The 22,125-nt window shown below is 36.7% G+C and overlaps 1 protein-coding gene across 1 annotated transcript in view; it reads right to left on the minus strand.

Annotated features, from left to right (window-relative positions):
• Positions 1–233: 233 nt before the first annotated feature.
• The window catches only part of IL31RA (interleukin 31 receptor A), a 35,546-nt gene continuing 13,654 nt past the window's right edge, over positions 234–22,125 (minus strand). The window contains exons 5-16 of the mRNA XM_052670434.1: positions 18,807–18,991; positions 16,752–16,903; positions 15,279–15,444; positions 13,488–13,570; positions 12,510–12,726; positions 11,044–11,226; positions 8,229–8,330; positions 7,318–7,464; positions 4,929–5,069; positions 3,754–3,847; positions 2,263–2,341; positions 234–1,821 (exon numbers count right to left, since the gene is read on the minus strand). Of these exons, the coding sequence (XP_052526394.1) occupies positions 1,210–1,821; positions 2,263–2,341; positions 3,754–3,847; positions 4,929–5,069; positions 7,318–7,464; positions 8,229–8,330; positions 11,044–11,226; positions 12,510–12,726; positions 13,488–13,570; positions 15,279–15,444; positions 16,752–16,903; positions 18,807–18,991 (2,161 nt within the window). The 3' untranslated portion in view covers positions 234–1,209. The remainder of the gene's footprint in view (positions 1,822–2,262; positions 2,342–3,753; positions 3,848–4,928; positions 5,070–7,317; positions 7,465–8,228; positions 8,331–11,043; positions 11,227–12,509; positions 12,727–13,487; positions 13,571–15,278; positions 15,445–16,751; positions 16,904–18,806; positions 18,992–22,125) is intronic.

Genomic DNA, 22,125 nt, shown 5'->3' on the forward strand with positions numbered 1-22,125 from the left:
AAGAGAAATCTGTTTATAACAGATATGCTTATATCACTTTCTAGGAATATTAAAGTATAACATAGCATTTGTAATGAAATATACACTGTGGCAAGAGAAACATTAAGTAGCCAGAGCCAGAGCAGACCATTTGCCTATGCATCCAAATCAGCTGTTCAGCAGCAACCACACCGTCTGTGGAGGTGCATCCACAGGAATGCTTCCTTCTCTCCCATGAATTCATTAATAGTGCATTTTTTTTTCTTATTTAGGGGATTTTAATGGTCATGTAGCATGAGACTTTTGTCTGTAATTGGTTAATCTGTTAATGTCTGGGGGATTTCCATTTGTAGAATTTGACATTCTGGGGGGCTAAATGTTAATTCTAAACAACTGAATGTTTAATTTAGCTTTTTTTTTTTTTTTTTTTCCCAGCTCATAATACCACAGCTTCAACTGAGAAGAACAGTTTTAAACTAGGAGAAATTAAAGGCACAGTAGCAAGAAGGTAAGAAGATATCATGCAGTAAACAGCTAAAAAAAGCAGCGCCAAAGAAGCACAAAATACAGTGAATGACTGAAAATGAGAGAAAAGGAAGGAAGCAGGAAGCCAACACAAACCTCCCTTTTCCAAAGCGCAGACAGGTCAATAGCATGTACATGACATATCCTCTCATTAAAGATATGGCTACCATGAGCCAAACTGCTGATCTGAGAGGCAGAATGCACAAAGATGATTACCAACTACCTGTGAGATGGGAAAACAGTACACATAAAAACTAGATCCAAAATAAGCATGGGAAAAAAACAGTAAAGTTGTTTTACTTCATGTAACTTAAGGAAAAATTTGGGAGATGTTGGCTCTGTTCAAGTTTGTGCACACTGCCCCAGCAGTGCTCATCTATCTGAACTGGTTGCCGAGGGGGAAAGCAGCAAGCTACCTGCACTGCTTGGTGTTCTCAAAGGGAAAATCAAAACGAAGAACTAAGAAAAGCTACGTCCTTTGCCTTACTACTGATACATTTCTGTGGTAAATAAAAAAATAAAAAAATAAAAAATCCCCAGCAACTCTGAAAGTGAAGCTTCACAGGAATAAATACAGTACATTCATTACCACACAGCTGTTGAAGGGAATAGGGTAATCTCATAGGAGGTAACCACGACCACCCAGGAAACACATACAAAAGCAGTGCTACCAGGCTGGGACTTCACAAGGAATTATTTCCTCTGCTAATGAGCGGTTGCCAGCCCAACCATGTCCAATGTTATATAGGATTGTCCTACAACATTTTGTCGAAGTCCAGGTAAAAAAGTTGCCTGGCTTTTGGGTTCATTCTTGCTGTGTTCTGAGAAATTCTCAGAAACAAGAAATTCTCTTGTTTTAACAGAATTTCTAAGGTATGGATTGAACAGGCTTTTTCCACTGAAACCTTCTCTGTTTAAAACTTCTTCATTATCATTTTCTTCATTTTTAATTGAGATCTGTTGGGTATCACATAAATCATCCTCCAGCATTTTGATGGGTTGAAGCTTCTTGGATGCTATCAAAGCTGAATGTATTTGACTTTTGAAATCTTGATCAGTGATTATGTAAGGCATGGATGGTGAAAGGTGCTTAGCAACTTCCTGTTCTTCGTTGTTGAGTATCTTTCCCTCACTATTTAGCAGAGTTAATTTGTACTCAGAGATATTCTGTGCCTCATTTGTATTAATGTCAGTACTTCCAGAAACACATTTTTCACAATCCATTAGTAGTGATCCTTCATGTTCTTCTTCAGGAAAACAATCTTCCAAAACACTGATGTTTTCCAGGCCTTTGTTTTTGTCCTCACATGCCACTCCCTTTGAAAATGAATTATTCTGTCAGTATAAAGGTATGAATTTGAAAGTTACATAGAGATAGATAAATTATCAGAAGACTATATAATATATGAAATATTGCTCGTTTAAGTGCATCACAGCACATGCAGTTAAATGTGAATGAGTATTTAAAAAAAAGACAATGTTATTCTATCCATTTGCTAAATACCTTCACTTCATGCTCTGAACGAACATACACTGTTTCCCACTCTAACCAACTAGTGTATGGACAAAATTTAAAATTCATAGATTACACTTGCTATTGAATCTTGATCAACTCCATTCAAATATAAAGTGGAGAATGGAGGAAATATGAAGATGTGGAGATTCCAGTCAATGATTATAGTTAGAAAACAACTGTCACAAGTGCTTGTCTTCTGCACATTTGATCCCCTCTTTAATAAATAAAACCACATGTGTTACCATAGCTGCGTCAACAGGCCACTGCACTGCAACGCTCTCTGCAGGATTGGGGACATCAGGCCAGCAAACCTTTTTAAACCTGTCATTAAAAAGGATGTTTAGTCAATGTTGAAAAAAATAGATTTTTTTAAATCTACAGAGACCGCAGAATTAATGGTTAATGCACAGCAGCCAATTTTCTGATCATACAACACGCTAAATAATAACATCCCAAAACAAGGCCATATACAAAAACTGTTGTGGTTTTGTTTCTGGTATTCTTCAGAAAAAAATTCCAAATCAACTAAATTACAATCTACTGACAGTGTCCAAAGCAATATACCACACAAAAGCAACACTGAGTTCTTATTTTAACAGCAGATTTAGAACAGCTTTAAGTGAAGCAGTACCTTATAGTCCATGACAGCACGGAGTCGTAGACAAGAAAGAAAATAGTTAATTCATATTATGTTTAAGTGAATCAAAACTTGGCCAGAGCTTGACTTTTCACATCACAACTTGACCCACAGCAGAATATGAACTCTAAATTACATCTCAAAGCATGGGATAAAAGTGTAGTTTCTTTCTTTTATGAAAAATCAGAATAAACAATGCAGATGAAGATGTGAAACTGCTGGAAATCGCAGTTATCACATCAGCTGTACTTATAACTACATACTATGTTTATCTATCTACCAACTTACATCTCTTTAGAAGTTTTCATATCTTAAAACCTTCCAAAAGAGTTGTTACTGTTAAGCTTGTTATTAAGCTTTGTCCAAACAACCAAGTCATTCTTCAGGCTAAAGAAAAACACATTTTTAACCTTAGCAAATCCTCACAGCCATCTCTGGGATATTGTATCCCTGACTTCTGAGAAATCTGAAATCTGGCTGTGGGCTTCTCTGACAGTAGAAAAAACGAATTACAGATCATATATAAATATGGATTCAAATCCATGGATCAAGCATACAAATGCTTTCACATGATCAATTTTTTTAGTTTATTTACAGTGCAAGGAAAGTATATATAAACTAACCAAAGTAATACTAGCATAGCTAAGATCAGCAATACAGCTTAAGTAAAATGTGTTTTAGTGGTGTGCTTGCAAGACATATATTGAGTGCATGGGAGGCTTTCTTAAGCATTATTATTTCAACACATGAATTAAATTATACTTTTCTCACCTGAGAGACCACACAACTGCAACTAGCATATAACATTTTCCATAGACTGATACAGAGCACCAAATCCATCTCTCTCTCTCTTTTTGTTTTTTAAATGCACTTTCTGAAATTAATATTTACTTTTGGTCTATAGCATATTAACTGGTGTTACAAGATAATCTGTAAGCTCAGTTATTTGTTACTCCATCTGCCAGCTATACTTTCCTAATTTGACACTGGTATGAAAACCAACACGGAAGCATTTTGAAAATAAATAAAAACTTCCTTTTTATAATTTAAAATATATTGACTAGATTCAAATTTAGAAGACAAAAAATGTACTTACAGCTGTTTTTTCATAATGCAGGTTATCCAAAGGCCTACCAGAAACAACATGCTTAATCCAACTGGTAGAGCAATGAAAATAACATCTTCTTTATCTTTAGAGGAAAAAACAGATGGTTATCATTTCTTCCTGTATTCAACAAAACAGCTGATTTTCTACATCAAAGTCACCTGGTTAGCAGCACTGTAAAGAGCTTTGCCAAAATTAATCAAAATTACTCAGAATACTGAATAGTACCCACAGTACAATGTGTGAAAAGTTGAGCATTTTTCCTCCAACTACTAAGACAGAAAAAGAAGAAAAAACAAAATAGCATTACACAATAATCCAGCCTTGAGTGGACCAGCTCACCCTGTCCAACACAGAGATCAGAATCAGGTTGTTTAGTCCTGTGCGAGTGCCAACCACTGACTGCCATCCAGGATGAAAAGCCTAATACGTTTCTGGGTACTTGATGTTTTCGAGTAGCCAAAAACCACTGTATAGTGACACTGCCACTTGTTACTACTGGATAAATTTTACATACAGTGCCAGACATGGGTTTTAAATATGCTTAAAATACAGTTATTCTACTGACTGAAACATACTATACAGATTTCTGAGCTCGCTTCCAAGTACCTACCAGAGGCAGGTACAGACAGCAACAGCGATCAGAATTCAGCACAGCCTAACCTATCTTGTATGTGAGTGGCAAAGTAGCAGAATTTAGCAGGCAGAAAATAAAATTAGCTTCACATCTCATACCGTGAAAGCATCTGATTTTCTGCTTGCAATCATCTTATTAACCCCCACAGTAAAAAAGTTACTCAGTGCATAGTCATTCTAAACCTAGTATCTTGGATGGAAATATCTACTTTCTAATCAACTGTGAGACATTCTATCCCATAACTGATGGCATAGAAATAACATGTTGATCCCACAAAAAATTATAGCATTCCACAGTTTTATTGACAGCAAAAAGAAAAACCTGTGGCTTTTTTACTTGTCTCAAAGTTTAAGTCTGTAAAGATTTCCAGTGAAATCAAGTTAAATTCAGCTCATGTCAATCATTTTTACTTGCTTTAATATCCATTTAATAAGTTACTCTAACAAACATCTAAACAAAAAGAATCCTACATTTATTACCCCCAAAACTGCTTTCAAAATAGCAGAGACTAACCTGGAAAACTACTTACTGAATTTTAAAGTCTTGAATGTTTTTGGCTCTCCACTGGTTCCACCAGCTCTGTTGCTTGCCATGATATAGACCGTGTATTGCGTATTAGCCTGTAATGACTTCAGCGTGTATTGTAGCACATCGGAGTTCACTGTTTCATCTTTTAAGGAAAATATTTATGTCAGTAAACACACAAAACAGCAATTTTTTCCATTTCCATAAGCTCTGGAATCCAGGCTAAGAAATTAAAACTTTAAAACAGCTGCTAAAATTTGTGCTTCTGCAGCTCATAAAATTTGACTATATTTCTAACAACGCAGCTAGACACCAATCATCCAAAAGAATGCAATCTACTGGCCCTGGATACCACCTCCCCTAAAATCAGAGGAAATTAGCAAATTTTCCATTGTCAATTACTGGAATTAATATGGGTATGTTTTACATTAGAAGTATTTTAGACAGGGCACATATCCTAACATTTTATGTCTACGAACTGATAAAGAATACATTCATAACATGGAATTAAAACATTTTCTGGTGAATTTAGTCTTTGCCAGTATATTGTTACTCAGTCAAATTAAGAACCACTGAGGTAACAGATATGTTGCAATATATCCTGAGAATAAACAAAGTACGTTTCCCCTAAATGAAGATGGGGAAAATGAAGTCCTGGAGTTAAAAAGCCATCAGTGAGATCACCTTGGCACATACTCAGAGTTCTATTTTCAGATGTGACAAACGAATGTGACAACAGAAAAGCCTAAAAGAAACAACATTATAGCCAGGTTTTGCCTTTCAAAATTAACTTACATGAGCTGCTATTTACATCTGTTTTTTTAAGAAGCTAATCTGAATCCCTAGAATAGACATGGTCTGTTTCACATGAGAAGCTTTCCAATGCCTTACACATTATGCTTTGGTTACAGCTGCGTGTGGGAGAATGACCCCACACAAAACATTCAGTAACTAATATGGCATAACTCATTCAGAAATTAACATGGCAAGAATAATTGTACATTGAAGGCTCAATCTGACAGAAACTGTCACAGCTTCTTTCTAATTTACAAACTGTCAAATGCTTGTGCCTTGGCTCTGAACTGGTTAACCAGAAGCAATTGAAGACATGCCAAGATTTATTAGTTTGAGGTTATTTAAAAAAATATTATGTTAGGTATCTGCTAACAGCAATGTCTGAAGCAAAGAAGGAAAAGAACTGTTTCTAAAATATCTAGTGATACAACAGTACTCTTAATAAACCAAGCAGGAAGAAGAAAATTAGGTCACATAAACACTTCTCATAAAAGATTTTACAGAAATTATTGGTATAACTCTCAAACAGAATTATATTGAAAACTTGCATGGATACTACTCATGATACGTGAAACCAAGAATATAATCAAAAAGTTATGCTGGCAGCCTGCATAGCAGGAAAGCTGTATCAACCACAGAACATTAAGCACATTTGAAGAAATTAATCTAAAAAAATATGTCTGAAGGAAAATTTTCTTGGCAGCTTATTTTAGCTCTGTGACTATCATTTACTATTTTGCTTTTATTATAAAAATAGTTCTAATAAAAAAATTCCACCATACTGTTCCAGAAGGAATCCTTCCAAGGACGTGTATGGAACTTACAAACTCACTGAAATCTCATGAACTTTAAATCCATGAATTTGCACAGGATCGACGCCTCATTAATGTATTCCATTTGCACTTTATCTCCTCTACCAGTTGTTGTGATTTCTTTAACTGGCTTCAGATATGTCATCGCAGACACATTTAAAATGAAGAAAGACTAGTACTTATGCAAGAGTGGAAAACTACAAGTATACAAGTATACAGCAAATAATAGTTTCTGATTTGGCATAACCTTGCAAAAATTTCATTTATTTATTTATTTATTTATTTACATTATGGAGAACAAGCTGCAAAAACTCTCTAACATATGAGCTGCTATCCATCCTGCTCTCCGAAAGAGAAAAGGAATGATAATGTTACCACACTCTGACCAAATTAACGCTGAGATCCATCATATTTGCATACGATGGACCCTCAATGAAGCACAAAGGACAAAGTGCTTAACACAACTGGCTGCACCACCAAGGGTAGTACATTAGCAGTAAAAAAAAATTTTTTTAATTATTAACATCAAGCAGTGCTGTACAAAATAAGTTCAAAACTGATAAAGAAACAGAACAAGACTACACATGCAGTACTAAAAGTAGGAATGTTCACTAGCATACTTACTTGTTTCAGTTAAATCTAAAAATAGTAAGCTTTATGTAAGCCATATTTAATATCAGTATTTTCAGACACATTTATGACATACAAGAACAAAGTTTGCTATTAACTACAGAGAGCAGATTGTCATAACCCAGTCAAAAGCTTTGACGTTTGATGTATACTTACTCAATTCTTTTCCACCTTCAGGTTTATAAAATATTGTGTAGTTGTTGATAAAGCCATTTCTTTTATCTTTTGAAATCTCATTCCATTTTATTGTAACTTCATTTTTGCCTGGGAAACCCGTATCAGCCACAGGGCCTTCTGATGGCTCTGCACCAGAACATTGTAAATTAGAAAAAGAAGTGAGTTAGTCTACCTGTCAATATTATCCACATGCTATTTCACTCATACCCATAACACTACCTAATGTAAATGTCTTATGAGTGCTCTGATACAGCCCCTAACTTTTCCCACTCTTCCCAATGTTTACTTCTGATAATATATCCCCATGTCTATTTTGATCTTTGCACATTTCTTAGCCTTACTGCATCCATATATCTCAAGACCGCTAACAGGCTCTGTCCTCACAACATCGTATTCATATATTAAACTTCTACTAATAAAAAAAATTTTCACACACACACACACAGTTTCATCTGCGTTTCTATTCAGCTACAAATGTCATTGCTTATCTTTCTTTTATATGCAGGACATCACATACACTATTACAATATAAAACCTAACAATAAGCATGATTTTCAAACTATTATTTTAATCTGTGAGAAGAATGCCTCATTCACAAGCACAAGTAGCACAGTCATTTGCATCACTGAAACAAAGCCAAAATATATATCTAAATGCAGCTGCAACATTTAAGAGAAACCCACAACTGTTCCATGTTTGTAGCTGTACTCTTTCCATGTACTCTGTATACAGTACATAAAATTTACAATGAATTAGTGGATTCATGCAGCACTGTACTATTTTCCTCATCATCCACTTCTCTCCTTCAGTAACACCAGTACCAAATTTCATAAATAAAATACACCCTAAGAGAGAGACTACTTTTCACATTATTGGTTTTAAATACATACTTTTTTCTTGAATATAAGTTTGTATGGAATATGGAGCTGCTACTTTATTTCCATCAATGGGATACACTGACATGTTGTAGCATACAAATGATTTGAAGTTTTCTGTAAAGAAAAAAAAGGAATATTTGCATAGGTATAACATGCACATAACGCACATAACACACAACTAAAGGAGACTCAATCATGGTGTCTTCCTAGGTGGATAGTAAATGCGTATATAAGTTTTGCAAGTACAGAATATATTTATTATTTCAAGTATTCCTTACAACATTTAACAGAAAAAATTCTATTTTGTAAGATCAGCAACATTCTGAATCATTTTTCACAGGAAATAGATTGAACAAGTAATTATTCTTCAGCTTTATATAGTTTCCATATATGAAGCCACTTACTCATCCCTAATAGTTTGAGATTTTTGGCAGAAATTTTTATTTTCACATCATCATTATAAAATGATCATTTCAGGAACATTTTCAATTTCATAAGTTAGGTTTGCTGCTCTGCAGAAGAGCTTTGTTTTTTGAGCCCCAGCTCATAACTGTGCATTGATCATCCAGTTGTGCTGACTGTAGATCTACCTCTATGCATCCTGACTCACAGCACAACCGTACAAACGAGATCTCTGCACTGGACTTTTATAGTCTTCAAAACATAGTTCAAGTCTCAGGAAATTATGTTATGCCAAGTAATCAGCAGGATGCACCTCTCTACTTAAAATAACTCATCAACTCAGGGAGGACTCATTTGTGGTTTTATGAGAAGCTTAGGGGTTTCCTGTGCCACTCCTCAAACTCAGTATGACTCTATAGACAAACCCATATATCAGCTTTCCACTGCTTTTTCAGTCTCTTACACTTATCACAGCCCAACACAAATGAGGATGGCCCACATGTTATCTGTAAAAGAATTCCACAAATAAGAGAATTAGGCTTGAACAGACAAAGTACACTACTTTTCTAGTGTAACTTGTCTCAAGGTAACCACGATGTCCCAGTTATGCCAAGGAGGAAGACGCTTTGTTAATTAAGAACACCTGTAAGTTCAATTTATTCCTTACAGTAATTTGTAGAATAGCACAATTTTCAGCATAAGTGTCAAGAGTAAAGAGTCAAGTCAATTTGTTCTAAATGTGTACTGCTCTTGAACTTTATTTTGAGGAAACTGTTGTTTAATTTGTTTTACTATAGCTTAGCTTCATATATAGAAACACTATATACAGCAGTGTCATCTGTGCCAGTAAGACACATTTCAGAAGCAAGGTAAGCACTCATTAACAAACTAGGTGTTCCTTTTTACTTTAGAAAAATGAAGTGTACTTCCTTCCTGAAGACTTCAGGAATTCTTCTTGCTAGATGTAGAACTCAGAAGGATCCTTACATGAACAAAAGCAACTTTCAAGTTTATTAAATTTAAGTTCACTAGTGGAGAACTAAAGAAATAAGAATCCAAGTCACATTCAAGATATATCATGTACTAATTCAAACATTTTTACAATTGCTCCTGTGTTTGTAAAATAAAAACAAAGGAAAGATGCCTGTCATTACCTACAGACAGCACACAGTAACAACACACTCACTCTGATATTAACATTCACGGTTTGCCACAGTTTTGTCAGTACATCATAAGGCCACTGAAACCTCTGATGAATACCTTAGGTCATAATACAAAGGTGATTATAAGATACTTAAGACAGCATATGGGAGCTGTTAGGCCACGGCCTGAACCAGTGATTGAACACCTGGTGAAGGAACACAGCCAGCCCTGAGAGCCAAGTGGAAGCAATTCACCTGTACAACTAGAAGGGGTGGGTCTTGGCTCCATCCCTCCTCTCATTTAAGGGATGGCAGCTGCAATGGAAGTATCTCTATTTGCAGATTGCCTCCTCTGGAGAGCTTTGTGAGCTCTAATCCTCAGAAATGAGTAAGCAATAACTTATTTATTTAACTTATTTTTAACTTTATTTTAAACTTTATTTTAACTTATTTAACTTAATAACTTATTTATTACTGGATTGTCACTGCTACCTTTCTTAGGTTTGAAGCTGCCACCAGCTGTCACCTTACAAAGAGGTTGACCAATCACTCCACTTGTTTATTTTGAAGTAAAATTCTCTTTGAAATTCTTTTGCTCTCTAAAACACATGAAAACACTGTCTTTTCCCATCTCTGAGTTCAGTATTTTTGCTCTAGATTATTCTGCTAGATCTAGTGTGCATCTGTCACAGGTCAGAAGACAGTGAAAATGTGGCATCTGTAGCCTAATTTACACAGGAACAAAGACAATCTTGTGTCAAAATTTGAGGGATAAAATTACTGTTGAACAACATGCAGCAATTTCAGTAAAGCATAAAATAAGGCTGTTATTATTTTGTCTGTGTAAATCTGCAAGAAATCAAATCCTTCAATATTGGATTGCTATCTTTCAAATATCAGTGTTCCTATGCTTTATGTGCCTAATGTGATACGGCTTGAAGTACAGAAGTCTGGTTCAGGATCAAGAGTGAAACTCTCAGAGGCAATATGAAAGCAGATGACCAATTCCTGTTAACTTATTTAAAAGCCAATGAAAGTTAGATGTTCTGTTCTTTCACTTTTTTTTTTTTTTTTCAAGCACACATTAACACATACATGAAAGGGATTCACTTGACAAAAAGCAGAACAATAATGTTAATTTCAATAAAAATAGCTGCTTGCAAATTCAACCTCATTGTTCTTTCTTGTCTTCATCCAAATAAATACACGTAAGTATCTATACGTACATAGAAGCATACATATTTGTGTCCATTATTACAGCTGTAACTTGTAAATGAACGTACTTTTGTTAGGTTTCCACTTTGTAGAATTTGATATATACTGCCATGACCTACTAAAAGGATCTGTCTCCATTTCCTCATACCACTCAACTACATACTCGGTTACTTCTGGTTTAGAGACTGTCCATTCCACAATCACTTCTTCCTCTGTTGTGAAGATTCTCACTGCTTCAATCATTTGAGAAGCTAAAAATGTAACAGAATGTCATCAATTCTATCTTTCTAGAAACTGTTTGCACAAGAATAATTCAGTCACAGCAATCTGAGATCACTTAGCCAAGGTTAAGAAAAACTGACTTTACAACTACATGCACATATATCAAAAATACCTTAAAATGAAGCATATAAGAACTATAACATTGAAAAAGAGGGAGGGACCAAAAAAATAATCAAGACAGGACATAAAGAAATTTACACAGAATCAAAGAGCCCTTCTCTAATAGGATCTAAATTTCACAGCTCATTGATTACAGTTAGTGCAGATAAGCAAGTTTTCGTTGGGGAATCAAATGGCAATAGGAAAACAAGTAAAGAAAGTCAGCAGGACTGTTAAGTGACAGTGAAGCAAAAGCAGACTATCAGCCTGTAGAAAAATTAATGGAAATCTGACTGAAAACTTAAGTGAGGAAAGCAGAAGGGGAAAAAAAAGACCTGGCAATACAAAGTTAAAATATGAGTATATAGAAAGAAGAAACACAGCATGGAAAAAAACCAGAAATGTTTACTGAAGGATATGGAAGTGGACAGAGGAGTAGTCAGCAATCTCCAGGACATGATGACAACATGTCTGCATATCAAATTTTTCTGATTAGACTGGAATTTAATTGTGCAATTCCAGAGAAGCACTTCTACAACTGATGTAGGAGAAGTGATTCACCAGTGGGCCAACTGCAACCTTTCTCCCAGACCACAAGTAGTTTGCAGGATATTGCAATACAAGGCTAACAAAGATACCTGATTAAGCATAAGCGCAGAATGAGGTGTATATAAAACAAGCATGTTTCTCTCTACACTTCTGTTAGGGACTTCTATTAAAATGGGAATAACATCAAACATGGTGCAATAATGCCCTGAGGTAACCAATTCTATGGTCTAGGTATAATTTGATGATGCTGTAAATGTATTTGGGAGATTCAGGATTTGAACAAAAATAAAGTAACACAACAGAAATAACAATGCATCAGAAAATGCTGGTATTTTAACAATGATACATTAAAACAAAAGTCCCAACAATAATATTCTGCACAAGAAACATGGTACCTGACAGCAAAATACAACCAAAGAAACGTTACTGTTCCAGTAAAAGTTAAGAGACTACATAGTCTTACGTATAATATGGCTCTACATATGGTTCAAAGACAAAAGTCCTTAGCACGATTTTGCTTCCACTACAATAGAACTTATGCAGATTTCAAGAATATCATTTGCTTGTAATGAGAAAAATATATTGCAATATTAAAAAATCTTACATTTTTCATCAGTGGATGGAATCCTCAAAATAGCTGCAGGAGAATTTCCAGCAGAATTATAGGCAGTAAGAGATATTATATATGCCTCTTCATTTAAAAATAAAGTAATTTTCTTATCAGAAGTGAAGTTTGTCATTTGAAGTGCAGCATTATTTTCTGGAAAATACTGTATTTTGTAGCCTAGAATTCTCCCACGGGGTGGCAAGTTGCTTAACAGCTATTAAAAGAATGTATTAGTAAATTTTTCACAGTGTTATCTTCATAATCAAAATTATATTCTTATTAAAGAATATAGAATCTCTATAAATAAAAAATACTCATGTTAAAAAAATATGGCAAAGGGTAGTTAGGGGAATGTTTCAGTTATTAGAATGCAAATATATGCTAGCTCACAAGCAGTTCATCATCTTGCTTCTCAATACAGGTTTCTTAGAACATCTCACTACTTCAAAACAGCATCTCTAGAAACAATTAGCATGTTTTATTACCAGAAAGATACTGATAATTTTTCCTTTGACATATTTTATAGTGATATTTTGCTCTAAGAAGATACATTAGGAAATCACAAGAGAGTAGTTCTTAAAAACATCTATCAAAAGTTATCTTACAAAACTGTACCTGAAATCACCAGAAAATCCAAAAATTACACTGCAGCATTAGAGAAAACTACAACATAAACCTAGTCATTTGTTTCAGTAATTTCATTACATAAATATTTAATTTTACTAAAAGACTATTGAATTTAAATGTGAATTTAAACACAGCATTAGTAAACTGCATTATTTAATATCAGTTGCAAGGATTTTCAATCAGATTTTCTAGTGATCTGAACACAACGAAAACCTCTTCTTCTGCATTTACAACAAAGCTCTATTAATCTAGCCCTCACTAAATCAAAGCCTTTCCACTTCTACTTTGGTTCAGGAAGGGTGTTGTTGTTCGTTTGTTTTTCTGATGGCAACAAAAGAGTGTATTTACCTTCCACATAAGATACACGGATCTGTTTCCAGATGGGGTTGAAGACTCAATTACTCTCCACAAGTCCACTTTTTCTGAAGGAGCTATTAAAAACAACAACAAAATTCCTGAAATCTGTTGTTATAACTGGTCAAAGGGATGCCTCATACCATATGACATTGTGCTCAGCAAAAAAATCTAGAGAGGAAACAAAGGAGCGGATGCTCAGAATGATGGCATCTGTCCTCACTCACCTTGAGTACAGCGCACAGGTTTCAGCACCATGATATGAGACAAAGCTATCAGACAATCTCCAAGGAAGGACCACAGAGAAGGAGAAGGGTCTAGAGGAGAAGATGCATGAGGAGCAGCTGAGGCCTCAGGGTTTGTTCAGCCCATAGAAGAGGAGCTATGGGGAGGCTTCATAGCAGCTGCAGCTCCTCAGAGGTTGCAGAGAGCAGCACTGAGCTCTGCTTTCTGGAGACAGTGACAAGAAAAGCGTAGAGCTGCATCAAGGGAGGATCAGGTTTGGTGTTAAGAAAAGGTTCTTCAGCAGAGGGAGGTCAGGCCTAGAACGGAGTCCTCAGGGCAGTGGTCATGGTCCTAAGCTGCTGGAAAATGCTCTGAGGTGTAGGAATTGGGTGGTCCTGGTTAACCTAGCACACATTAAAGGATGCTTGAGGGGCCCCATGTTGTCATCTTCATGGTCATCATTGCTGTTTGCCAGTTTGAGACCAACCTCTGGACGTTGCTCAGTCCCTCCCCATCCCCTGCATCCCTTCTCCACTGCCAGCTCAGAACAGACCTTCAAAACAGACTGGTGATCAATCTTTTCCTATCTCTCTTTAACTCTCATTCTTTCTCCATTTTCCTCAGTTTTCTCTTTTCACTTTTTTTCTCTTACAAAATTATTAAGTAACTGCAAGAATTGGTTTGGCTTCTTAAAACTCGTACCTCTTACAAAATTGCTAAGTCATAAAGTTGTTAAGTAATTGTGAGATTTATCTCAGTTCCTTAAGTTAGCCGCATGGCTTAAGACAGATTCTAAGTGTTAGAGTGACAATATTATATGGGGGATAATTGTAATATGTCAATTCTCATTAAAACTGATGATTGTGCACCTCTGTATATTGTTTTATCTTGATCTAACTGGTAGTATTTGTGAGTCTGCTCACTTTCTCCCGCGCTCATGCACAGGAAGTGATATCTTTGTGGGTTCCTTGCCAACTCAGAATATTGTAAGATTCTATGTTTTCATGATTCCCAAGTAACTGTTATGCATTATGAGCCCTGCTGTCCTAGAAGATGGGAAGTTGTGAATGATCTCTTTGTGTTGTTTTGCTTGCTTTGCTAAAACTTTGGCTTTACTTAGTAAATTGTCTTAATGTCAACCCTTGAGCTGCCTTGCTCTTACCTTTCCAATTCTCTCCCCCTCTCTGATACAGGGTAAGTGAGTGATCAGCTGTGTGGTGCAGGTTTAACTCTGCCTACCAGGGTTAAACCACAACATGTTCTACAGCTGGCAATTTATTTTTTCTACTTATTAGTTATTTTATTCTATGTAACCATTAAATTTACATTTCTTCTAAATCTACATTTCTACAAAATACATTTCTTCTACTTTCATTCTTTCTACTTTCCTCTTCTGTATTTATTTAAAATGCACATTAGTACTGGTTAAATAACAGAATTATAAATTCAATAGATTGATTAGCTGAAAATAATTTTCTATTATTAACTCACAATGCTCCAAAGTATACCCTCAAGAAAAACAAACGAACAAAAAAAGAAAACACTATATAGTTGGCCTACCTTTCTCTTCTGTACTTGCTGTTTCCTCTTTACACCAGTCACTCCAGAGTTTTGATTCAACACTAATACACCGAATGGCAACCAAATACTCTGTGGAGTCCCATAGACCTGTGAGATTATGTGTTGATATCTCTTCTCCAGAAGCCACCATAACAGTGTCAATTTCCTGAAATTGATGCATAAACAAAAATGGTTAGCTATAAAATTGGATGCAGACACATGACCTGGCTTTAAAATACTCATGAAGAAGTTTCGACCTTTTGCACATCTCCTGCAAAACTCAAAATCACTTGGTTTTTATTTCAATTTTTGTGTAGTATCTTCATTCTTTCCATAAAACTCTGGTTACTGAAAAACTTTAGCCTAAAGTAGATCAGAATTGACTGACATGTGACTTGAATCACGTGCAGCTCTCAAGAAGTTCTAGGGCAGCTGTGCTAGAACTTGAGGTGGTGCTGGGTAGCTGTAGTTCCTAACAACTAGGAAGCAACTGAGTATTGCTAGAGCTAAATATCACCATAATAGCCTGGATACAGCTGGAAACATCCTTTATGAGGCAATGATCACCTGAACATACTGAACAGATCTTTTAAATAAACTTTCTAATATACACCATAAACCAAAACTATTCTGTCCATCGGTTCATTCAGGAAATTATATCCTAAGACCAACAGCTAAGATGCTAATTAAAACACATGTTAGCGTCAGGAGCTTCTTTCAAGCTCCAAGAACTTCTGTTAGTTACACTGATGATTTTTTCTATTCTTTGCCAGTATTGAACATACAATGTGTAAAAAAAAAGATAAGAAGCAATTGGAAATGATGATAAAAGCTTGTTATTTTAGTGGAGGTTAATTAGGTATGCATTCAGTTCGTTGTTTTATTGTCTAGGACGAATTTTCCTTTTGGTCAGTACATATTTTGATACATACTGTACTTCTGGTATTTCTGTGAATGGCAAAGGAATGGCCTGTTACACACAACTAGTCAAGATGTCATTTTTGCTTTGTATTCTGGTAATGAAAACAACATTTACTTCCAACCATAGTAGATGAATCAGATTAAGATGAACTAATTTATATATTAATTTTCAAGCATACCAAAGTACAGATTTTGCAAGATAGAAAATAAGTAGGTTATTTTTCTTAGTCTGTCTTTCTGACACTTGAATGAAGGACGGCTGTAGGAAAAAACAATATTATTTAGACTTTGTCTTATTTCAGATGGCTTATTTCATGCTTCTCAGTATGAAAGTGATGATTCCATTCACAATCTTACTGTTTTCCATTCCAAATTTAATAAGGTTTTAGACAGGCTGTTTGTTTTTTTTTTTAGCTCATTAAAACACATGTTTTTTTACACATTGTATGTACACATTTCCAATTGCTTCTTATCTTTTTTATAGTCAGCCTTTTATAGCATTATGAAATTAGTTACAGAGCCCACATTCAAAAGAGAACAAGAGCAGCTTACCGATGAGTTCAAATACAAGTTTCTGTATCGAATCTGGCATTTTACATCCAGTAAGCGTGTACTTTTCTCAGGTATCTTCCAGGTTACTGTAAGCAACTGCTTTATACCAGCATATTTTTTTAATGAAAGTATTTCAGGAGGTTGAAATCTCTCTAGAATGGAGAAACAAAAGAAAAAGCATATATAAATATCAGAACTGGTCTATGTGTTTTCCAAGAAGTTTAACTACTATCCCAATTACATACAGTCCAGCAGAGAATTCACATGATGGTGCATTTTATATAGACATAACTCTATATATGGGAAATTATTTATAAGAGATTGTACGTGTAATTGAAGCTAACAAAATCACTCTCAAACAGATGTACAGGTTTCTCCCACCTGTATCAGTGCTGAAGATACCAGAATCTCTTCTCACAGACAACAGCAGGAAAAGGAAAGAACTGGTGCTCAGTTGCTAAGGTCAATTTCTAAATGCACATGGGGAAATAATTCTGTCACAAAGGATTTCAGGGCAAGAGCAATGTGAAGAAGACAATGACAAAATGACAGATAAACACAAAAGAGAGAAGACTGATACATAGGATGTGGAAAGCAACATGGACCCACAGCAAATCTGAACAAAAGGCATAAAGGCACACAAGGCTGGAGAGCCGATGAAATGCTGCATCAAAAATACACAAATAAAAGAATTACAGTAGTTTCCTCTGAAACAGCACTGTTAAGCCTCTTGAGTTCTTAACACTGACTCTAGGACTGGCTCTTCTTGACATTTCTTTACCACAGCTAAAACTTGTACTTCACATAACTTCCTGTGTGCTACGTGTGGTACAAGCAGCTGTTTCATGCCTGAAAATCACTGAGGAGCTGAATCTGACACACAGGATTTGAGCAGAAAAATAACATCATTGTAGTTTAGTTGTTTATATTCCACAAAATCCAGCTCAGGGCAAGCCTTATAACTGGGACTCATCCTAGACCCACTCTTTCCACCAACACCTCGTAGAGAGCCACCAAATCCAACGCATCACAGCAGCCTGTCGCTCACACTGAAGAAAGTATTTAGAGGGATGTACATTATGCAGGAAAGAGTGACAATGCTGACTTCACTCTACTGAGATCAAAATCTTGAATACATACACCAGAATGAGTAAAGGAGAAAGCAGTACAGAAGAAGAGGGAGCCAAAATAGTACTACAACTCCCGAGACCTGCAGAACGCGTGTTTTTTTTTACATTCCTAACCAGAAAGTAGAATAGTAGAATAAACGAGAGGCAGATCTGGCGATTTGACAATATCACCATTCATTTACAGCCAGACACTCTACTGACACCTAGTACTACTCAAAAACACAAACAGTTCACGTACCAGTTATTGTAGGAAAGAATTTTAGTATATTGCCTTTACTCATAGATTAAAAAATGCTTCAGTAATTTTTGCCTTATTGCAGACATCAGCTAAAATATTCCTGGAGTTAGATGTTCCAGGTATTCTGTATTATGAATACAAATTGCTAAAATTTGCTGTCTTTTCCTAACAGTTCAAAGAATTTTACATAGAAAGACAATCAGCTAAAACATATGGGGAGATTCATTTGACTAAACAGGAAGCATCCAAATTTTCAGAAAATTAAAAGGAATTAAGCATTGTATTAAACACCAGATGTCATTCATTTCAGACACTTTGCAATCTCACAGTTTAATCTTTTAGACAGTCAAGTGTGGAGTCAGGACTTGGATTCAATGATCCAGTTGGGTATCTTCCAACTTTAGATATTCTATTGTTCTACGAATTTTAACTACCAATTGAAATGAGTTGCTCATTCAAAAGAAAACCAATACAAAACTAACTGAAATCTAAAGAATTATTTCAAAACTTTATAATGGAAATATTTTTTTTTTCATAGAGTTTTATTCTACTAAAACTAACTTACTTTACACAATTTGTTCAGGATTCTCGAAGCTGTATTTACAGAGAAAGAAAAATAAATGGGGAAGATGCCATTAGTTCAACATATATTTTGTTTCTGTTTTTATTTAACTCTTTTTTAATTACCTATTTCTTCCATATTTATAGGAACACAATCCGATGAAGCTTCACCCAAAACATTTTCAGCTTTCACTTGAAAACAAAGATTATCACCAAATGGAATATTTGGGTAATGAAATGAACATGACTCAGTTTTGCTTCGGCAGACAGAGATCTTCATCTCCTGCATAATTGGACCTTGTACACTCATACTAAAAATTGAAAAACAGGAGAAATAACAGGAGTTATACACCAGAACATTTTCTTATAATAACCCTCACTGATTGTTAGGTTAGGATTTAATTATTACTTCTATGTTTTCAAAGTTGCACAATTTCTTTACCCAGGAAAACTTCCTTAGGTGATACATTTGTGCAAGAAATACTGTTTCATAACTGCACTGTTTCTGCACTCACTCTATGAAAACAAGAAATAAGGCATATGAATAGCCCACAGAGATCATATTAGTAAGACAACTTTCAGTGAGTAGCAACAAAAAGTAAAAATTACTTAATTCGCATGTTATTATTATTTTAGGTAAGAATCAAAGCAGTGAAATAACCAAACAAGTCCACTTAAGAGCTTTTATAAAAATATGTATGCAGATACAGCTTAAAACACATCCCACACTGCAAAGAGATAACCACACCTTTTCAACACAGCGTAAAGAAAAGCCGAATTGTACCGCTGCCGATTTCAAAGAAGGTAACTGAAATTTGACACATTTTCCTGATTTTTCAGCATGTGCTTTCAAGTAAGCGGAATAAGGCTAACAAAAATTGCTTCATTTTACCTAGCAACACAGAAATTCTACAAATGAAAATTTATATTTGAGAGCTGTATTAAAGACTTCATATTATGCCCCAGTTATGCACATCCTTGGTGTAACTCAAAAAACAGTTTCAGATAGGTATTTAATGAATACTTTTAAGACAGCGTAAGCTTGCAGCGCTGTAAAAGGAACCACAGACTGGTTTATGTTGGAAAGGACTTTTAAGATCATCTAGTTCCAACACTCCTGCTACAGGCAGGGACATCTCTCTCTAGATAAGGTTGGTTAAAGCCCCATCCAGCCTGGCCTTGAATGCTTCCAGGGAGGGAGCATTCACAACCTCACTGGGCAATCTCTTCCTGTGTCTTACCACCCTCTCAGTAAAGAATTTCCTCCTAATATTTAATCTAAATCTACCCTCTTCCAGTTTAAAACCATTTCTCCTTGTCCTGTCACTACATGCCCTTATAAAAAGTCTCTCCTCAGCTTTCCTGTAGGCTGTCTTCAGGTACTTCAGGTACTAAAGGCTGTTGATGTGGTCTACCTAGACTTCAGCAAAGCCTTTGACACTGTCTCCCACAGCATTCTCCTGCAAAGGCTGGCAGCCAGAGGCTTGGATGGGTACACTCTTGGCTGGGTAAGGAGCTGGCTGGAGGGCCGGGCACAGAGAGTGGTGGTGAATGGAGTCAAATCCAGCTGGCGACCGGTCGTGAGTGGTGTTCCCCAGGGGTCGGTGCTGGGGCCTGTCCTCTTCAATATCTTTATTGATGACCTCGATGAGGGTATCGAGTGCACCCTCAGTAAATTCGCAGATGACACCAAGTTGGCTGGAAGTGTGGATCTGCCTGGGGGTAGCGAGGCCCTACAGAGGGATCTGGACAGGCTGGAGAGCTGGGCTGAAGCCAATGGGATGAGTTTCAACAAGGCCAAATGCCGGGTCCTGCACTTTGGCCACAACAACCCCAGGCGACGCTACAGGCTTGGGGTGGAGTGGCTGGAGGACTGCATAGAGGAAATGGACCTGGGGGTATTGATTGATGCTCAGCTGAACGTGAGCCAGCAGTGTGCCCAGGTGGCCAAGAAGGCCAATGGCATCCTGGCCTGCATCAGGAACGGTGTTGCCAGCAGGAGCAGGGCAGTGATTGTCCCCCTGTACTCAGCACTGGTGAGGCCGCACCTCGAGTGCTGTGTCCAGTTTTGGGCCCCTCACTGCAAGAAAGATATTGAGGCCCTGGAACGTGTTCAAAGGAGGGCAACAAAGCTGGTGAGGGGTCTGGAACACAGGCCATATGAGGAGAGGCTGAAGGAGCTGGGAATGTTCAGCCTGGAGAAGAGGAGGCTCAGGGGAGACCTCATTGCTCTCTATAACTTCCTGAAGGGAGGCTGTAGTGAGCTGGGGGTCGGCCTCTTCTCTCGTGTCATTAGTGATAGGACCAGGGGGAATGGCTTCAAGCTACGGCAGGGGAGATTCAGGCTGGACATCAGGAAGTATTACTTTTCAGAAAGGGTGGTCAGGCACTGGAATGGATGCCCAGGGAGGTGGTGGTGTCACCGACCCTGGGGGTGTTCAAGGGAAGGCTGGATGTTGTGTTGAGGGACATGGTTTAGTAGGAGCTATTGGGAATAGGTGAACGGTTGGACTGGGTGATCTTTTAGGTCTTTTCCAACCTTGGTGATTCTATGATTCTATGATTCTCTGACTGTAAGGCCGCAAAAAGGTCCACCCAGAGCCTTCTATTCTCCAGGCTGAAAAGCCCCACAACTCTCAGTCTGTCCTCATAGGGGAGATGCCCCAGACTTCTGATCATTATGGACCTCCTCTGCACCTGCTCCACCAGCTCCATGTCCTTCTTGTGCTCGGGGCCCCAGAACTGGATGCAGTATTCCAAGTGGGGTCCCATGAGAGCAGAGGGGAAGAATCACCTCTTTTGACCTGTTGGACATACTTCTATACTTGCAACCCAGGATATGGCTCATGTTGAATCTTCCACCAACCAACACTCCCAAAACCTTCTCCTCAAAGCTGTTCTTAAGCCATTTCCCACCCAGCCTATATCTGCTTGAAAAGGAAGCAATCCTCCTCTCCATAACAGGAATAACTGTTTCCATCCATAGATGTCTGCTCCCTTGTACAAGTGCTTTGTAGTCATATGGAAGACCCATAAAAAATCAGTAGTTAGATTTTACAAGAAATGGTTCTGCAATTCAATTCATTATGCGGATAAAGAAGAATATGTGCAGATACAGGAAGGAACAGTACCGATATTTTCATTCAATAGCTGTCATCAGTTTTTGGTTTTACATAATCAGTTAAGTGACCAAACATAGTAACACCAAAAGCAGTAATAAATTTGGAAGTAGTAAACCAGAAACAAAGGTGAAAGACTTAAATGCCAAGCCTAAAATGAAATAAAGTTACAGACTTTTTCCTCCCTTATCACTTCATTAAAAAGGTATACATGTTTGCATAACTTACTAAAAGAACATATCTCACATGAAGTAAAAACTCCTTCCAATTGTCAAGAAAATTTCAGAAAATTACTCATACCAGCATACTATCTAAAGGTTTGACTA

The sequence above is a fragment of the Tympanuchus pallidicinctus genome, unplaced genomic scaffold, assembly GCF_026119805.1.
Source record: "Tympanuchus pallidicinctus isolate F22 unplaced genomic scaffold, pur_lepc_1.0 scaffold9, whole genome shotgun sequence".
Classification (NCBI taxonomy): Eukaryota; Metazoa; Chordata; class Aves; order Galliformes; family Phasianidae; genus Tympanuchus; species Tympanuchus pallidicinctus.